Source organism: Ictalurus furcatus, chromosome 17 (assembly GCF_023375685.1).
Source record: "Ictalurus furcatus strain D&B chromosome 17, Billie_1.0, whole genome shotgun sequence".
Lineage (NCBI taxonomy): Eukaryota > Metazoa > Chordata > Actinopteri > Siluriformes > Ictaluridae > Ictalurus > Ictalurus furcatus.
In genome coordinates, this window is record NC_071271.1 from 27,089,206 (window position 1) to 27,109,325 (window position 20,120).

Below are 20,120 nucleotides of genomic sequence, written 5' to 3' on the forward strand. Positions count from 1 at the left end.
ATAATGATGATGAAGATGGTGATGGTGGTGATGGTGATGATGATGGAGGTGGTGGTGGTGATGGTGGTGATGATGATGGAGGTGATGATGGTGATGATGATGATGATGGTGATGATGGTGGTGATGATGATGGAGGTGATGATGGTGATGATGATGGAGGTGGTGGTGGTGATGGTGGTGATGATGATGGAGGTGATGGTGATGATGGTGGTGATGATGATGGAGGTGATGATGGTGGTGATGATGATGGAGGTGATGGTGATGATGATGGAGGTGATGGTGATGATGATGAAGATGGTGATGATGGTGATGATGATGGAGGTGTTTGTTGTTACTCAGTTGTCATTATGTGAAATGAAATGAGTTTGAAATGAATTTCCTCTAACGGAGAATAGTTCCGTAGTGAACTCTGAGCTCTGTATCAGGTTCCGTAATTAACCCCCCCATGTGTGTGTGTGTGTGTGTGTGTGTGTGTGCTGTAGACTGTTTGTCCAGCAGGAACACAAAGAAGCTGCTAGTTAACGTCTTTAATCCACATTCCTCACGTCTCACATGTCCTGTCCAGCGTCTCATTTAAAACAAAACACAGTGTGGTCAGGACAAACCCACACTCTAGAACCCTCCATCGTCTGAGTCCCAACTTTCCCGGCTGTAATAAGGACAGAACTGCAGAAACGCCACGTGTTCTGGAGATTCGGACGCACAAAACAAACGAAAAGTAAAAAAATTAACTCTGGATGTCCCACAGAGACGTTTTAAACGAGTTATTTACATCGTTGTCTAATCATGAAAGGTTTGTTTATTGTGCAGCGTGAAACCGAACCACATCACAAACGAATCAATAAGAATCAATTTCACTCCGATTCAGATTCAACACACAAGTTTTCTGAGTGTACTCATACTAACATCTGAGTCCTTCATCTACACCAACAGTTCCTAACAGTGGAAGTCTTTTGGACTCGATTGTGTACGAGGTTCTCACTTCAGAGTTCTCAGTATATTGTAAACTTCCATAATTACCACTGTCCACCCGAGGTTATTGAAATAGACTGGAACTGTCCAGTAGTGAAGACGGAACTTCATGACAGATCCACGCTCTCGTACTCGCCATGGTCCGAGTCGTCGATTTCCAGCCCCGGAACCAGGCTGTAGTATTTAGTGGACTGAGTCATGTAGGCTTTCTCTCGATCCGCTGAGTCCCTCATCACCTCGCTCACACTCACCGTCTCTAAATCCTGCTTACTGTCCAGTTCCTGGTGCTCCTCTTTACCAGATGAGGTGGAAGGTGGAGGTCCCAGAGAGTCCACTGACCCCAGTTTCGCCTCCACTTCCTCGTAGATGTCCCTCGTGCTGCCCAGAAGAGCTGAAGAAGGTCTGAACATCAGCTGCTTCTTCAACATGTTGTCCTTTGTGCTCCCGTTGCTTAAATCTCCGTTCTTCATACGCACTGTCCCAGATTTCTGCAAGTCTTTCTTCTCCTCTTTCCTCCCGCAGCACCAGCAGAGCATCAGAAGAACGAGGAGGAGGAGCGGAAGCAGGATGAAGAGAGCATTCAGACCTGAAAGACGACAAACGTCATCAATGTGGACGGACCAAACTGTCCTGTCTGAAAGGCTTTCAGGGGAAGAACATGTCAGGTTACCCACAATGCCCTGCAACCTGCTGGAGTTGCCCTGATTAGCAGAGTGGAAATCCTCCACGAAAGAGCAAGCACATGTCCACGGATTTCCCAATAAATCCATCCGCTGGAGGGGAAGTTTGAGGACGGACGCAGGAAGTGATTTCAAACGATTTCCGCTAAGAATCAGAACTCGCAGATTTTCAGCATTCTTTAGGAAATGGACAGGAAGTTCCTCCAGAAAGTTCTGCCCCAAATCCAGCACCTCCAAACCGACGGCATCAACGAGGAAATCTCGAGGAAGGAATCTCAGCTGGTTCTGATTTAAATAAATCTCTCGTAGAGAAGCAGGAGCAGAACCCACAGCCGTGTCATGGATCAGTGTGACGTTACAAAAGGACAAATCCAGGGTCTGAAGGTCGGGCGTGGTTCTTAATGCGGCCCATGAGACTCGTGGAAATGAAGATCCAGTGAAGTTCAGACAGCAGGTCTCGTTGGAGAAATGGGAAGGAAACTGATCCGTGATGGTGGCTGATGGACACTCGCATCTGTCGACCCGTCCCTCAGATCCGGACACGACACGGAGGACAGAGAGGAGCCCACTGAGACAAACAAGTCCTACAACAAAAACACAGAGTTAAACTGTCACACTTGGTAGCGAGCTCCATTTCGATCCTATCATGGGTTCCTCAAGGGTTCTTTAGATAGTCCTCAGCATCTGAAGCCTCTTTGATATGGAAATGTTCTAGAAGCACAATGAAGAGAAGAGAGTTGAGGAGAAGAGAGGAGAAGAGAAGAGAGGAGAAGAGAGGAGAGGAGAGAGGAGAGGAGAGGAGAGGAGAGGAGAAGAGAGAAGAGAAGAGAGGAGAGGAGAAGAGAGAAGAGAAGAGAGGAGAGGAGATGAGAAGAGAGGAGAGGAGAAGAGAGAAGAGAAGAGAGGAGAGGAGAGGAGAGAGGAGAGGAGAGAGGAGAAGAGAGAAGAGAAGAGAGGAGAGGAGAGGAGAGAGGAGAGGAGAGAAGAGAGGAGAAGAGAGGAGAGGAGAGAAGAAGAGAGAAGAGAAGAGAGGAGAGGAGATGAGAAGAGAGGAGAGGAGAAGAGAGAAGAGAAGAGAGGAGAGGAGAGGAGAGAGGAGAGGAGAGAGGAGAAGAGAGGAGAAGAGAGGAGAAGAGAGGAGAAGAGAGAAGAGAGGAGAGGAGAGGAGAAGAGAGAAGAGAAGAGAGGAGAGGAGATGAGAAGAGAGGAGAGGAGAAGAGAGAAGAGAAGAGAGGAGAGGAGAGGAGAGAGGAGAGGAGAGAGGAGAAGAGAGGAGAAGAGAGGAGAAGAGAGAAGAGAGGAGAGGAGAGGAGAAGAGAGGAGAAGAGAGAAGAAGAGAGAAGAGAAGAGAGGAGAGAAGAGAGGAGAGGAGAGAGGAGAGGAGAAGAGAGGAGAGAAGAGAGGAGAAGAGAGGAGAAGAGAGGAGAAGAGAGAAGAGAAGAGAGGAGAGGAGAAGAGAGAAGAGAAGAGAGGAGAGGAGATGAGAAGAGAGGAGAGGAGAAGAGAGAAGAGAAGAGAGGAGAGGAGAGGAGAGAGGAGAGGAGAGAGGAGAAGAGAGAAGAGAAGAGAGGAGAGGAGAGGAGAGAGGAGAGGAGAGAAGAGAGGAGAAGAGAGAAGAGAAGAGAGGAGAGGAGAGAGGAGAGGAGAGAGGAGAAGAGAGGAGAAGAGAGGAGAAGAGAGAAGAGAGGAGAGGAGAGGAGAAGAGAGGAGAAGAGAGGAGAGGAGAGGAGAAGAGAGAAGAGAAGAGAGGAGAAGAGAGGAGAAGAGAGGAGAGAAGAGAGGAGAAGAGAGGAGAAGAGAGAAGAGAAGAGAGGAGAGGAGAGGAGAGAGGAGAAGAGAGGAGAAGAGAGAAGAGAGGAGAGGAGAGGAGAAGAGAGAAGAGAAGAGAGAAGAGAGGAGAGGAGAGGAGAAGAGAGGAGAAGAGAGAAGAAGAGAGAAGAGAAGAGAGGAGAGAAGAGAGGAGAGGAGAGAGGAGAGGAGAAGAGAGGAGAAGAGAGGAGAGAAGAGAGGAGAAGAGAGGAGAAGAGAGAAGAGAAGAGAGGAGAGGAGAGGAGAGAGGAGAGGAGAGAGGAGAAGAGAGGAGAAGAGAGAAGAGAGGAGAGGAGAGGAGAAGAGAGGAGAAGAGAGGAGAGGAGAGGAGAAGAGAGGAGAGGAGAGGAGAAGAGAGTTACATTACCTGTTAGCTCCATTACCTGTTAGCTCCATTACCTGTTAGCTCCATTAGCCTGGTAGCTCCAGTGCAGGATTACGGCCTGTTTTTCTCTGCGTGTTGTTGAGCGTAAAGCTTCAGTAATCCCCCGGCGTGTGGAGACGCTGCCACGGTTTCAGTTCTCTCGTGGCTTGATTAACGTTTTGCCAACGTGATGATGTGAGTTTGGGATTCGGAGTCAAACCTAAAGAAAAACAGATCAGTTTACCAGGAAGAAGAAGAAGAAGAAGAAGAAGAAGAAGAGGACGATCATCTTTATAGCATCATCCATTCATTTAAATTGCGCTTAAAAACAGAAAAAAAAACAATTCAACTCTAAATGAAGGAAAAAATCAACTATTTATAGAAAGACTATATACGTATTAAACATCAGCAGGGTGGAGTGATGACGCGGAGTCACTGTTACCTCCTTCACGTTGCTTAGTTTCCTCTCACAGCACGTCCCCACGTGGTTTATTCCTCTCACAGCACGTCCCCACGTGTTTTATTCCTCTCACAGCACGTCCCCACGTGTTTTATTCCTCTAACAGCACGTCCCCACGTGTTTTATTCCTCTCACAGCACGTCCCCACGTGTTTTATTCCTCTCACAGCACGTCCCCACGTGTTTTATTCCTCTCACAGCACAGCAAAAGCAAAAAAATACATACAGCTTCAAAATGTCAGAAAAAGTTACAGCTTGACCTCTGACTGTTACACAGCGCTGACACTGGAGACTCCTTCCATACACGCTACATAAACACACTTTATAATCGGTTTATTATCAGTGGAGCATGCGCTGTACACGTCCCTGTGAGCGAGCCGTTACTATAGAAACCATAACGCATTAGAGCATTAATATAAACCTGTGATTTTTAGTATACGTGAGTAAACGTATTACAGAGAAACACCACGGAACAGTGTTTTTATTTTACTTTTAATATCTGATGTATAACTACTCAGATCATAATATTCTGATACAGTGTCCGAGGCCTGGAGCTGGAGCTGGAGCTGGTCTTTACAGCTGATAAAGGCGCTGTACTTTGTTCTCTCTCCACCTCAGCACTGTGTGTGTGTGTGTGTGTGTGTGTGTGTGTGTGTTTGTGTGTGTGTTTCCTCCTCCACTGTATCCGTGACAGCAGATTTCCTGATGTAAACAATAGTGAGTGGAATGAACCAACACCCTCCCTGAGACAGAAATGTTACAATTTAATCTAAACTTAACGCAGTGCAGCTTCAAATCGCAGGTTTATATTAATGCTCTCGCTCTAACGCGTTATGGTTTCTATAGTAACGGCTCGCTCACAGGGACGTGTACAGCGCACGCTCCACTGATAATAAACCGATTATAAACATGTTGATGTGGTTAATTTTTATTAAAGTGAGGAGAAGTGTGTTTATGTAGCGTGTATGGAAGGAGTCTCCAGTGTCAGCGCTGTGTAACAGTCAGAGGTGAAGCTGTAACTTTAACTTTTCAACATCTTCATCACAGAGTTTACACTTCACTACTGTTTCTCACTAACACCACACTGTTTATTATCTTATTAACATGAAGAGAGAGAATAAAGAGAGAATAGAGAGAGGGAATAGAGAGAGAATAGAGAGAGGGAATAGAGAGAGGGAATAGAGAGAGAATAGAGAGAGGGAATAAAGAGAGAATAGAGAGAGGGAATAGAGAGAGAATAGAGAGAGGGAATAGAGAGAGGGAATAAAGAGAGAGAATAGAGAGAGGGAATAGAGAGAGAATAGAGAGAGGGAATAGAGAGAGGGAATAAAGAGAGAGAATAGAGAGAGGGAATAGAGAGAGAATAGAGAGAGGGAATAGAGAGAGGGAATAAAGAGAGAGAATAGAGAGAGAGAATAAAGAGAGGGAATAAAGAGAGAATAGAGAGAGGGAATAGAGAGAGAGAGAATAGAGAGAGAGAATAAAGAGAGGGAATAAAGAGAGAGAATAGAGAGAGGGAATAGAGAGACAGAATAAAGAAAGAATAGAGAGAGAGAATAGAGAGAGAGAATAGAGAGAGGGAATAAAGAGAGGGAATAAAGAGAGAGGGAATAGAGAGAGAAGAGAGGGAATAGAGAGAGAGAATAGAGAGAGGGAATAGAGAGAGAGAATAGAGAGAGGGAATAGAGAGAGAGAATAGAGAGAGGGAATAGAGAGAGGGAATAGAGAGAGGGAATAGAGAGAATATAGAGAATAGAGAGAGGGAATAGAGAGAGAGAGAATAAAGAGAGGGAATAGAGAGAGGGAATAAAGAGAGAGAGAATAAAGAGAGGGAATAGAGAGAGAGGGAATAGAGAGAGGGAATAGAGAGAGAGGGAATAGAGAGAGGGAATAGAGAGAGGGAATAAAGAGAGAGAGAATAGAGAGAGGGAATAGAGAGAGGGAATAGAGAGAGGGAATAGAGAGAGAGGGAATAGAGAGAGGGAATAGAGAGAGGGAATAAAGAGAGAGAGAATAGAGAGAGGGAATAGAGAGAGGGAATAGAGAGAGGGAATAGAGAGAGGGAATAAAGAGAGAGAGAATAGAGAGAGGGAATACAGAGAGAGAGAATAGAGAGAGGGAATAGAGAGAGGGAATAGAGAGAGGGAATAAAGAGAGAGAGAATAGAGAGAGGGAATAGAGAGAGGGAATAAAGAGAGAGAGAATAGAGAGAGGGAATAGAGAGAGAGGGAATAAAGAGAGAGAGAATAGAGAGAGGGAATAGAGAGAGGGAATAGAGAGAGAGGGAATAGAGAGAGGGAATAGAGAGAGAGGGAATAGAGAGAGGGAATAGAGAGAGGGAATAGAGAGAGGGAATAGAGAGAGAGGGAATAGAGAGAGGGAATAGAGAGAGGGAATAGAGAGAGAGGGAATAGAGAGAGGGAATAGAGAGAGGGAATAAAGAGAGAGAGAATAGAGAGAGGGAATAGAGAGAGGGAATAGAGAGAGGGAATAGAGAGAGAGGGAATAGAGAGAGGGAATAGAGAGAGGGAATAAAGAGAGAGAGAATAGAGAGAGGGAATACAGAGAGAGAGAATAGAGAGAGGGAATAGAGAGAGGGAATAGAGAGAGGGAATAAAGAGAGAGAGAATAGAGAGAGGGAATAGAGAGAGGGAATAAAGAGAGAGAGAATAGAGAGAGGGAATAGAGAGAGAGGGAATAAAGAGAGAGAGAATAGAGAGAGGGAATAGAGAGAGGGAATAGAGAGAGGGAATAGAGAGAGAGGGAATAGAGAGAGGGAATAGAGAGAGGGAATAGAGAGAGAGGGAATAGAGAGAGGGAATAGAGAGAGGGAATAGAGAGAGAGGGAATAGAGAGAGGGAATAGAGAGAGAGAATAGAGAGAGAGAATAGAGAGAGGGAATAGAGAGAGGGAATAAAGAGAGAGAGAATAGAGAGAGGGAATAGAGAGAGAGGGAATAGAGAGAGGGAATAGAGAGAGGGAATAGAGAGAGAGGGAATAGAGAGAGGGAATAGAGAGAGGGAATAGAGAGAGAGGGAATAGAGAGAGGGAATAGAGAGAGGGAATAGAGAGAGAGGGAATAGAGAGAGGGAATAGAGAGAGAGAATAGAGAGAGAGAATAGAGAGAGGGAATAGAGAGAGGGAATAAAGAGAGAGAGAATAGAGAGAGGGAATAGAGAGAGAGGGAATAAAGAGAGAGAGAATAGAGAGAGAGAATAGAGAGAGGGAATAGAGAGAGAGGGAATAGAGAGAGGGAATAGAGAGAGAGGGAATAGAGAGAGGGAATAGAGAGAGGGAATAGAGAGAGAGGGAATAGAGAGAGGGAATAGAGAGAGGGAATAGAGAGAGGGAATAGAGAACAGGATGGTGAAGGAACGAGTGTTTATAGCTGCTGAAACGTAAGTGAGAACATTATATGTAACTCTAAATGGATAAAAAGTATGACATGCTCCTTAATGAGTAAAGTGCAGTTGTTGGAGAGTTGCTGTGGTGTAAGAGGAATAAAACACTCGGGGACGTGCAGTCGGAGGAAAACAATCACAACAAACTCAGCTTCATCACTAAACCCTGTGCTTTACTGTGTTTCTATAACAGCCTCAACTGTTTCATTTATTTATTACTCATGAGTTTATAGCTTTATTAAAGTACTGATCTTATTTACTCCTCATGAACACACACACACACACACACACACACACACACACACTCCTCCAGTTTTTGTATCAGTATAACATCTGGGCAGATGTTGGTGTGAGATGAGACAGATGAGCTCATTAATGGTTTTCTTACTTAATAAACCAATAAATAAAGAGATATAATAATAATAATAATAATAATAATAATAATAATAATGATTGCACAGTGCTAAATGATCAGCTCCAGTTTACAGCTTTCAGTGCTCTTATATTCATATCCATGACCTCATCCGCAAACCATTTCCATCCTCTTCCTCTCACATAAACACACACTTCAGCAGCATTATTCTCTAAAGGTTTATATCACTTCACACACACACGCATGATCGAGTTCATATCAATGTCCCTCTTTAAAAAAATAAAGATCAGTGTTCATTTAAAACTGAACAGTGTAAATTACATTACCACAAAGTCCAAGGAGTACAGAGAAATATAAACATATAAACACACACACACACACACACACACACACACACACACACACACACACACACTTTCATTTCCTGCAGATTGAATCTCGTTTATAAAGTTTATAAAGTTAGTCTCTTACCCCGAGCTGCCATCCTTCACTTCAGCACCGAGATAAAACCTTGCCTCCTCCCTGTGTGTGTGTGTGTGTGTGTGTGTGTGAAAGTGAGTGAAAGTGAGTGAAAGTGCGCCCTCTGGTGTTTAATATTAGATTCGGACTCCAGATGGTGTATTTACAGTAATATTGTGAGAAAACATCACATCTACATATTTATTCATCGATAATTTGTATAAAAACCCAGCTGTTTATACAAATATCAAACCAATAAATTAATTTATATAAATCAATTTATATCAAAATTATTTTAGTCGCAGAAAAACAAACAAAAAAGTTTGTTAGTGAGTAGTGCTCAATCTAACCACTAGGGGGCGATCTAATGACGCACAATAACTGGTTTCAGAGCAACAATATAATGATCACAATATTATCACAAACTATATTTCAATGATAAATAAATGATACATGTATGTAATAAACATTAATAACACAATCTTCATCGTCAAAGTGGCACAGAACACAATGTTTATGTGCTTTTAAGTGTTTTAAAGAAATTGCGAGGCAGGAAGTGCTCCCCTATTCCACTGCGCAGTGGTATCCGCCGTTTCCATGGCAACAAGCAACCGCGTGGTAGAGCACAATGCGTCAAATAAATGACTAAATGAACAGAAGGCGAGTTACAAACTTAATTACTTTAGTTATTTCTCAAATTAAAACAACAAATGATGTGTTAAATGGAACCTTGTGGAGGATTTCTCGAGTGTTTATAATATTTTAGTGCCCCCCCCCTTTACCGAACAGTGGGCTGATCCATTTCCACACAAACAACCATTTAGTGTGTTACTGGTGTCCTGATGTGTATTAGCACTGGTTTTACTGTGTTGTAAAGATCAGCTTTGAACTGTTTGTTGCTAGAAATACTGGTGATAATTAGAGAAAAAGTATTAGGACAGTCAGTAGTGACTTCATTAAACACCACCGTTACAGTGTTTAGTTTCCCATCCTTTGTTTGGCAGAACTTCTCAACAACTTTCTTCATCTTTCTGTTCTTCTTTCCTCCGCATTACACTCTCTCTCTCACACACTCTCTCTCTCGCTCTCTCTCTCACACTCTCACTCTCTCTCACACTCTCTCACTCACTTTCACTATCTCTCTCACTCACTTTCACTATCTCTCTCACTCTCTCCCTCTCTCACACACACACTATCTCTCACTCTCTCACACACTCTCTATCTCACTCTCTCTCACTCTCACACTATCTCTCTCATTCTCTCACTCTCTCTCACTCTCACACTCACTCTCTCACACACTCTCTTTCTCTCTCACACACACACTCACTCTCACACTCTCTCACTCACACACTCACTCTCTCTCTCTCTCTCTCATTCTCTCACTCTCTCTCACACACTCTCTCTCTCTCTGTCTCACTCTCTCTCATTCTCTCACTTTCTCACTCTCTCTCACACACTCTCTCACTCTCTCTCTCTCACTCTCTCTCTCTCTCTCCTGCTCCTCCATCCTGTTTTGAATAGTTTGTGCACTAGGTTGTGTCCTGTAATTCTCAGTAATGTCTGAAGCAACCCTTCCTGCTGTTTCTCACCTGTTTTTCTTGATTTTATTCACAACTCCTCCATCTTTTAACATTTTTATGATATACGCAATTGTGGAGAAAAGGAGATTTAGTTTTTTGCTGATCTGGTGAATACAGTAGCCTTCTTCGTGTAAACAAATGCTTCTAGACCTTTGTGCAATCCTTTCTTCCCACTTCATGGCCATTTTTAAAATGACTTTTAAGCAGCTGGTCCCGAGGTTATTTCTAGCAGATGTATAAAGTCAGTTACCTTCAGGTTCTTCTTACAGGTTCTTCTAGCAGCATACAAACAGGGTGCAGATCATCACATTAGCTATGGAGTAACTGTAACAACCAGAATGTATATATACACTCACTGTCCACTTTATTAGGAACACCTCCGCATTTATTCAGTTATCTAATCAGCCAATCATGTGGCAGCTGCATATTCTCATCGAGAGCTTCAGTTAATGTTCACATCAAACATCAGAATGAAGAAAATGTGTGATCTCTGTGACTTTAATTGTGGCATGGTTGCTGTAGTATTTCAGAAACTGCTGATTTCTTGGGATTTTCACACACAGTAGTCTATGGAGTACTCAGAATGGTGCGAAAAACCAAAAAACATCCAGTGAGGGAAGGATCTGCAGGCTGAACCACCTTGTTGATGAGAGAGATCAGAGGAGAACGACCAGACTGGTCTGATCTGCCAGGAAGTCTATAGTAACTCTAATCACTCTTTACAACCGTGGTGAGCAGAAAAGCATCTCAGCATGCACAACACATCAAACCTTTGAGGTGGATGAGCTACAAAAGCAGAAGACCACATCAGGTTCCTCTCCTGTCATCCAGGAACAAGAATCTGAGGCTATCGGGGCACAGACTCACCACACTGGACAGTTAAAGATTAGATAAAGACCAGGTGATGTTTTTCCCATGTACAGACTTTACAACTGTATTTCTATAGATTTCTGTTTAATGTTTACTTTTATTTTTCTGTATTAATTCTCTCTCATATTTCATAGTGATGATGCGGGCAATAAAAAACTCAGTTAATCTCTTAATCTCATCTTTATAATGGGCAAAAAATTTAAAGATTTTTGGTTTAATCATTGAACTGGATTAAGTATTCAAATATATGCATATTTAATTATACGAAGCTTCATTTGCATAAATAAATGTACTTTTTAAAATAAGATTTCCAGTAAAGAAAAATTGTAAGAATATCAGCATTCAACGTTCTGTGATTGTGATATCTATTTTATTATTATTATTATTATTATTATTATTATTATTATTATTATTTCTTTTATCATTACCCTGTTCATCCGTAGCTTTTGGCATAAAAAAGGTGTGTGAACTTCCGGGTGAGTCCCGGAAGTGTTGTGAGTTTAAAAGTGTGATTTTCCGGTTAAAGGGAAAATCGTGTTTTAGTTTTATTTATATATTTTTATATCATTTATTTTATATAACTCATTGCATTTATTGTACTCGGTCTATAGTTTTTATAAAATATATTTGCAGCGTTAGGCTGTGAAAACGAATAATTAATATATTTAAAATATATTTATATACAAATACATTTTTAATGCTGTACTTAGTGTATAGTATAATTTTAGAATTTGTATTTGAAGCGTTAAGCTGTATAAATATTTTAAATACTACTACTACTACTAATAATAATAATAAAGTGAGAGTTTGTAATTTCTTTGTATGTACGTGTTTGTAATTCGATTACGTGTAATTACGTTTTAAAACTCATTTATGTTTTTATATCTCAGTCTGGTGTTTAATAACTTGCCTGAAGAGCTTCAAGTGAAAATGACTTTAATTCATTAAAAAACATATAAACATGTAAACTTCCGGTTGAGTCGGGTGCGTGCGTGGCGAAGGCGGAACGTGATGACGTCATCGGCGAAGCTCTGAGGTGTTTATTGTTCGTTTCGGCGTCGAAGGGAGAAAAAACAGCGCAGTAAAGGGAGTAAAGTGCAGTGAGCGCCTGAATAAACCCTCTTCCTGCCGGCTAGTGGGAGCGCTAACCCTGTCCGAGCCGAGCTACAGGAGAATTAGCCCTCTGTAGCGCTGTATATTCGGTTTTATTGTTTTTTTCGGGAGCCATTTTAAAGCAGAGGAGAGGCCGGAGACAGCGGCTTGGCCATGGCGTACGCTTATCTCTTCAAATACATCATTATCGGAGATACAGGTACAGAACACACTCATCCTGGCAGTGACACAAGCTAACTGGCTAACACCATCAGCACTGCTAACCTGTCCGCGGTCGGTGTTTTACATCAAACCCCCTTCATGCTGAGTATTTCCGCAGTGTTGGAGTGAATGACGTGGTGAAAGCGAGGGGTGGGATGACTGACCCGAGGATCTGCTTTCCTTTTCTCTCTGCTTCCATTTTATTACATTTAAAAAACTGTTTGGGTGAGCGTAGAATAATTTATTCCAAATCCAGTCATCTGAATATTAACCAGTTAGCATTGTGTCAGATCACGGACCTGGCTTATATCTTATTTATCTCTCTCTTTTTTTAATATATATATAATCAAATAATTACACTTATCGAATTATTCATCACTTCTGCAAAAAATCATTCTGTCCAAATGTCTAGATTAATTTATTATTATTATTATTATTCATACTGGGTGTGGGGAAATCTCAGTCTTAACCTCTAATCAACGCTAGTTTAGCCTACGTTTTCCCCCATCTGTATTCAGACAAACTCCACCCCTTGCTCTATGATTGGCTTATGTTGTTCCGTTTCCTGCGCTACGATTGGTAGGACTGCGTGTACGGTCCACGACCAGCCAATCGTAGCGCAGGAGGCGGGATCTGCCGGAATATGATTGGAGAAAAAAAATGACACCTTGCTAGCAAGCTCCCGCTATTCAGTACAGTATGATTAGCTCGCTAATGATCGACGCGTTTAAATAAACAAAGCGACATGACAATTTTAATAGTAACGTAATATTAATGTAATCAGTGTATATGTTTGTAGAACTAAAGCTGTAAGGTGTGTTAGATTGGAACAGGACCTCAGGTGAGAGGAAATGAGAGGATGTTCAGGAAAATGGCGTTCAGTGGAGTTTAAACTCTCAGACGGGTCAAAGTGTTTATCATTGTAACCTGCGATAGTCACCGTAACCTGTGTTAGTCACCGTAACCTGCGTTAGTCACCGTAACCTGCCGTAGACACCGTAACCTGCGTTAGTCACCGTAACCTGCCGTAGACACCGTAACCTGCGATAGTCACCGTAACCTGCCGTAGACACCGTAACCTGCGTTAGTCACCGTAACCTGCGATAGTCACCGTAACCTGCGATAGTCACCGTAACCTGCCGTAGACACCGTAACCTGCGTTAGTCACCGTAACCTGCGATAGTCACCGTAACCTGCCGTAGACACCGTAACCTGCGTTAGTCACCGTAACCTGCGTTAGTCACCGTAACCTGCCGTAGACACCGTAACCTGCGTTAGTCACCGTAACCTGCCGTAGACACCGTAACCTGCCGTAGACACCGTAACCTGCGTTAGTCACCGTAACCTGCGTTAGTCACCGTAACCTGCCGTAGACACCGTAACCTGCCGTAGACACCGTAACCTGCGTTAGTCACCGTAACCTGCGTTAGTCACCGTAACCTGCCGTAGACACCGTAACCTGCCGTAGACACCGTAATCTGCGTTAGTCACCGTAACCTGCGTTAGTCACCGTAACCTGCGATAGTCACCGTAACCTGCCGTAGACACCGTAACCTGCCGTAGACACCGTAACCTGCGTTAGACACCGTAACCTGCGTTAGTCACCGTAACCTGCGTTAGTCACCGTAACCTGCCGTAGACACCGTAACCTGCCGTAGACACCGTAATCTGCGTTAGTCACCGTAATCTGCGTTAGTCACCGTAACTTGCCGTAGACACCATAACCTGCCGTAGACACCGTAACCTGCGTTAGTCACCGTAACCTGCGATAGTCACCGTAACCTGCCGTAGACACCGTAATCTGCGTTAGTCACCGTAATCTGCGTTAGTCACCGTAACTTGCCGTAGACACCATAACCTGCCGTAGACACCGTAACCTGCGTTAGTCACCGTAACCTGCGATAGTCACCGTAACCTGCCGTAGACACCGTAATCTGCGTTAGTCACCGTAACTTGCCGTAGACACCATAACCTGCCGTAGACACCGTAACCTGCGTTAGTCACCGTAACCTGCGATAGTCACCGTAACCTGCCGTAGACACCGTAATCTGCGTTAGTCACCGTAATCTGCGTTAGTCACCGTAACTTGCCGTAGACACCGTAACTTGCCGTAGACACCGTAACCTGCGATAGACACCGTAACCTGGTTTTTATCAGCTGGTGATGAAGTATATAGATGAACTTATTACAGTAAATATTGCAGGCTTGGTCCTGTTCAGTGTTAATGTGGATGTGAGCAGATAGAAGGCTGGAGATGAACAAAGCAAATAAATAAACAAACTCTCTTACACGCTTGAGGCGTTTTCCACACGGCATCTGTGTGATGATCGTTAACACACACACACACACACACACACAACCATATCCTCTCACACTACTCAGACATTTCTACCCTGTGTATCATGATATTTAGGTTTGCTAGTTAAGTGCCAGTGAAGCGTCGTGTTGCGTTACGATCTGTGGAAATAACTTACCCGTGACTAAACTCGTAAACACTTCACAGTTTCAAGATTCAAGTCAAAGATCACATCTTGCCAGCTGCTGCTGAGTTCCTTCTGTCTGTAATGAATAAAAAACATAAAGGAAGGAAGAAAAGAAATCACATTATTGTATAGTATACAGTGGTGTGGTAAAGTATTTGCCCCCATCCTGTTTTCTCCTGTGTTTGTGTATATCACATGCTAAATCTAAGATAAAACAAAGGCAGCCGGAGTAAACACACAATATAGTTTTTAAATGATAATGTTATTTATTGAAGCAAAGCAATTATCCAATACCAACTGGGCCTGTGTGAAAATGTATTTGCCCCTGTAGTTACTAATTCCCCAAATCTATGAACGTGCATTGATAATGGGGTTCAGCTGGATGAGACACAACCAGGCCTGATCTACACTTACATAGAACCTTTTCAACAGCATGAAGTTGGTTAAAAGACAGGGGTGCCATTACATCTGGAGTAAACCAAACCGAATTCCACAAAAAGATCATCATACCTACGGTCAAGCATGGTGGAGGCAGTGTGATGGTGTGGGGATGCTCTGCTGCTTCAGGGTCTGGGCAACGTGCAGTAATTGAGGGAAACATGAATTCTGCTCTCTAGCAGAAAATCCTAAAGGAGAATGTCCGGTCTTCAGTCCGTAAGGTGAAACTCAAGCGAGAGTGAATTCTGCAGCGAGACAACGATCCAAATCACAGGAGTAAATCCTAGTCCTTGAATAACGTGAAAGTCTGATCTCCAGGTATTGGAAGAGTTCGGTTGCAGTTATCGCTGCTAAAGGTGGCACAACCAAATTTTAAATATAAGGGGGCAATTATTTGCTCACATGGGTGATAGATGTTGGATAATAGAACTTTTTTGCTTCATTAAAATAAATAATAACTGTGTCTTTATTTGGGTTGCCTTTGTTTTACATTGTATTTCATTTGAGGATCTAAAACTATCTAGTATGAGACATACACAATACTTTTTCACAGCACTGTGTCTGTGGCAGTGTTTTATCACAATATAATGATGATGATATAATATTGATATCACACAGCCCTGTACATGAATGTGTGGGGTTTTTTTTGGAAACTAAGAACCCTTAATTATCCACAGAACCCTTAAAGTTCCCCACAGTTAGAACAATGGGTTGTTATTGGATAATTAGGGATTCTTTTGTCTCAGAAACACATTCAGCCCTTTCTGATAGATAAACACTGTGGTGTTGGGTTCTGGGAAGTTGTTTATAAAACTGCAGAAGGACAGAATGTTCTCCTTGCCTGCTTCTGTAACCTGATGATGTGATGAAGCTCAGAGTAAACGAGTAAACACACACAGACTCATCCACTGACATGTTTCTCAACTGTTACCCCGCCCACATTAACTACAGCCCCCCCCCACATTAACTACAGCCCCCCCATGTCGTGCCCTACGCTCTTCCCCCTCACATTAACTACAGCTCCTCTCCCTGTTTAACTATACCCCTCCCCAACATTAACTACAGCCCCTCCCCCTGTTTAACTATACCCTTCCCCCAGATTAACTACAGCCCCCCCATGTCGCGCCCTACCCTTCTCCTCGTGTCAGAGTTACTGAATTAAGTATAAATATGAAATGCTGAGTAACATTACTGCACTCACTCAGACGGTTCTCTGAATCATTAAAACTCTTTAAATACATAAGCAGCGTGATTTAAGAAGCTGAACACACTGACCGTACTCACACGCTCCTTGTTGTCATGGTAACATTAACACTGAACACCGTCCCACATAATTAGTCTATAAAAACATCATCATTAGGAATCTGTAATCGGAATAGTGGAAGTGTTTGCGTGTGAACACTGTGTGTGTGTGTGTGTGTGTGTGTGTGTGTGTGTGTGTGTGTGAGAGAGAGAGAGAACATTAGCGTGTAATTTTATTGTGATTATAATCAGTCGTGATGTTGTGAGAGAAATCACTCTACATCTGTTTCACTCCCTTAACCCCGCCACTGAGGATGTATCAAATCTTGCTAATTAGACCAGACAACAGAAGCAGCATCAGACCACCCACACAGACACATACACACCCATACACAGACACATACACACACAGACACAGAGTACCTTTCTTACTTATGAAGGTAAAATATTAGGTCTTGTCATCACTGTGTGTGTGTGTTGAGTATGCGTTGCACTTGCGTCGTCGTCTTGAGTGCGTCCCTCTCGCTTAGCAACCACTGTTGTGCTTAGTAACACATTCACTCTCTCACACACACAGTGTGAATGTTGGAGGCTGTTTGTTTTCAGCATAACAAACCCAGTACACAGCATGGTGTCTTCAGCAGAAGTGTTGGTGGAGAGGAGACTTCTAAACTCTTTTTCTTCTATAATTCACCACGTTTAAGTTGTGTTCACATTCAAAATGTGGAGTGTGGGAGGGAGTGTGGGAGGGAGTGTGGGAGGGAGTGTGGGAGGGAGTGTGGGAGGGAGTGTGGGGCAGGCTGGGAGGGAGTGTGGGGGAGGCTGGGAGGGAGTGTGAGGGAGGCAGGGAGGGAGGGAGAGTGGGAGGGAGAGTGGGAGGGAGGGAGGGAGAGTGGGAGGGAGGGAGGGTGAGTGGGAGGGTGAGTGGGAGGGAGGGAGGGAGGGTGAGTGGGAGGGAGGGAGGGAGGGAGGGTGAGTGGGAGGGAGGGAGGGAGAGTGGGAGGGAGGGAGGGAGAGTGTGAGGGAGGGAGGGAGAGTGGGAGGGAGAGTGTGAGGGAGGGAGGGAGAGTGGGAGGGAGGGAGGGAGGGAGAGTGGGAGGGAGGGAGGGAGGGAGGGAGAGTGGGAGGGAGGGAGGGAGGGTGAGTGGGAGGGTGAGTGGGAGGGTGAGTGGGAGGGAGAGTGGGAGGGAGGGAGGGAGGGTGAGTGGGAGGGAGGGAGGGAGAGTGTGAGGGAGGGAGGGAGAGTGGGAGGGAGGGAGGGTGGGAGGGAGAGTGTGAGGGAGGGAGGGAGAGTGGGAGGGAGGGAGAGTGGGAGGGAGGGAGGGAGGGAGAGTGGGAGGGAGGGAGGGAGAGTGGGAGGGAGGGAGAGTGGGAGGGAGGGAGGGAGGGAGGGAGAGTGGGAGGGAGGGAGAGTGGGAGGGAGGGAGGGAGAGTGGGAGGGAGGGAGAGTGGGAGGGAGGGAGGGAGGGAGGGAGAGTGGGAGGGAGGGAGAGTGGGAGGGAGGGAGGGAGGGAGGGAGAGTATGAGGGAGGGAGTGTGGGAGGGAGAGTATGAGGGAGGGAGTGTGGGAGGGAGAGTGGGAGGGAGGGAGGGAGAGAGGGAGGGAGAGAGGGAGGGAGGGAGGGAGAGTGGGAGGGAGAGTGAGGGAGGGAGAGTGGGAGGGAGAGTGAGGGAGGGAGGGAGGGAGGGAGAGTGTGAGGGAGGGAGGGAGGGAGTGTGGGAGGGAGAGAGGGAGGGAGGGAGGGAGGGAGTGTGGGAGGGAGAGTGGGAGGGAGGGAGGGAGGGAGTGTGGGAGGGAGAGAGGGAGGGAGGGAGTGTGGGAGGGAGAGAGGGAGGGAGGGAGTGTGGGAGGGAGAGAGGGAGGGAGGGAGGGAGGGAGTGTGGGAGGGAGAGTGGGAGGGAGGGAGGGAGAGTGTGAGGGAGGGAGGGAGGGAGAGTGTGAGGGAGGGAGGGAGGGAGTGTGGGAGGGAGAGTGGGAGGGAGGGAGTGTGGGAGGGAGAGTGGGAGGGAGGGAGTGTGGGAGGGAGAGAGGGAGGGAGGGAGGGAGGGAGAGTGTGAGGGAGGGAGGGAGGGAGGGAGTGTGGGAGGGAGAGTGGGAGGGAGGGAGGGAGTGTGGGAGGGAGAGTGGGAGGGAGGGAGGGAGAGTGGGAGGGAGGGAGTGTGGGAGGGAGGGAGGGAGTGTGGGAGGGAGTGTGGGAGGGAGTGTGGGAGGGAGGGAGGGAGGGAGAGTGGGAGGGAGTGTGGGAGGGAGGGAGAGTGGGAGGGAGAGTGGGAGGGAGGGAGAGTGGGAGGGAGAGTGGGAGGGAGGGAGAGTGGGAGGGAGGGAGGGAGAGTGTGAGGGAGGGAGGGAGGGAGGGAGTGTGGGAGGGAGTGTGGGAGGGAGTGTGGGAGGGAGAGTGTGAGGGAGGGAGGGAGGGAGAGTATGAGGGAGGGAGTGTGGGAGGGAGAGTGGGAGGGAGAGTATGAGGGAGGGAGGGAGAGAGGGAGAGAGGGAGGGAGAGAGGGAGGGAGAGAGGGAGGGAGAGAGGGAGGGAGGGAGAGTGGGAGGGAGGGAGGGAGGGAGAGTATGAGGGAGGGAGAGTGGGAGGGAGAGTGGGAGGGAGGGAGAGTGGGAGGGAGGGAGGGAGAGAGGGAGGGAGGGAGGGAGAGTATGAGGGAGGGAGGGAGGGAGAGTATGAGGGAGGGAGAGTATGAGGGAGGGAGGGAGGGAGTGTGGGAGGGAGGGAGTGTGGGAGGGAGGGAGAGTGGGAGGGAGGGAGGGAGAGTGGGAGGGATGGAGGGAGAGTGGGAGGAGGGAGGGAGAGTGGGAGGGAGGGAGGGAGGGAGGGAGAGAGTGTGGGAGGGAGAGTGTGAGAGAGAGTGTGAGAGAGGGAGGGAGAGTGAGAGGGAGGGAGGGAGGGAGAGTGTGTGAGAGGGAGGGAGGGAGAGTGTGAGAGGGAGGGAGGGAGAGTGTGGGAGGGATGGAGAGTGTGAGAGAGGGAGGGAGGGAGGGAGGGGAGGGAGAGAGAGAGTGTGTGGGAGGGAGGGAGAGTGTGTGTGAGAGAGAGAGGGTGGGAGGGAGGGAGGGAGAGTGTGAGGGAGGGAGGGAGAGTGTGTGTGAGAGAGGGAGGGAGAGAGGGTGGGAGAGAGGGTGGGAGGGAGGGTGGGAGGGAGGGAGGGAGAGAGTGTGGGAGGGAGGGAGGGAGAGAGTGTGGGAGGGAGAGTGTGAGAGAGAGGGAGGGAGGGAGAGTGTGTGAGAGGGAGGGAGGGAGAGTGTGAGAGAGGGAGGGAGGGAGAGTGTGGGAGGGAGGGTGGGAGGGAGGGAGAGGGAGGGAGAGAGAGAGTGTGGGAGGGAGGGAGGGTGGGAGGGAGAGAGTGTGGGAGGGAGGGAGGGAGAGTATGAGGGAGGGAGTGTGGGAGGGAGAGTGGGAGGGAGGGAGAGTGGGAGGGAGAGAGGGAGGGAGAGTGGGAGGGAGAGAGGGAGGGAGAGTGTGAGGGAGGGAGGGAGAGTGTGAGGGAGGGAGGGAGAGTGTGAGGGAGGGAGGGAGGAGGGAGTGTGGGAGGGAGAGTGTGAGGGAGGGAGGGAGGGAGAGTATGAGGGAGGGAGTGTGGGAGGGAGAGTGGGAGGGAGGGAGGGAGGGAGAGTATGAGGGAGGGAGGGAGAGAGGGAGGGAGGGAGGGAGAGTGGGAGGGAGGG

At 46.5% G+C, this 20,120-nt stretch overlaps 2 protein-coding genes across 4 annotated transcripts in view; one reads left to right on the forward strand and one right to left on the reverse strand.

The window, feature by feature from the left end:
• Positions 1-512: 512 nt before the first annotated feature.
• Positions 513-8,660, reverse strand: si:ch211-106k21.5 (leucine-rich repeat, immunoglobulin-like domain and transmembrane domain-containing protein 1). 3 transcript variants are annotated; one of them, XM_053647366.1, is made up of 3 exons: positions 8,530-8,660; positions 3,861-4,045; positions 513-2,236 (listed from the first exon to the last, which is right to left on the reverse strand). In XM_053647366.1, exons 2-3 carry the CDS (start codon positions 3,871-3,873, stop codon positions 1,080-1,082), a joined length of 1,170 nt encoding a protein of 389 aa, XP_053503341.1. In that variant the 5' UTR covers positions 3,874-4,045; positions 8,530-8,660; the 3' UTR covers positions 513-1,079. The 3 variants fall into 3 exon arrangements, with proteins under 3 accessions (XP_053503341.1, XP_053503343.1, XP_053503342.1); XM_053647368.1 differs by lacking the exon at positions 8,530-8,660 and adding an exon at positions 4,268-4,741; XM_053647367.1 differs by lacking the exon at positions 8,530-8,660 and having other exon boundaries at positions 3,829-4,741.
• A 3,300-nt stretch (positions 8,661-11,960) lies between these two features.
• rab2a (RAB2A, member RAS oncogene family) overlaps positions 11,961-20,120 on the forward strand; it is a 23,462-nt gene continuing 15,302 nt past the window's right edge. The window contains exon 1 of the mRNA XM_053647375.1: positions 11,961-12,279. Within this exon, the coding sequence (XP_053503350.1) occupies positions 12,234-12,279 (46 nt within the window). The 5' untranslated portion in view covers positions 11,961-12,233. The remainder of the gene's footprint in view (positions 12,280-20,120) is intronic.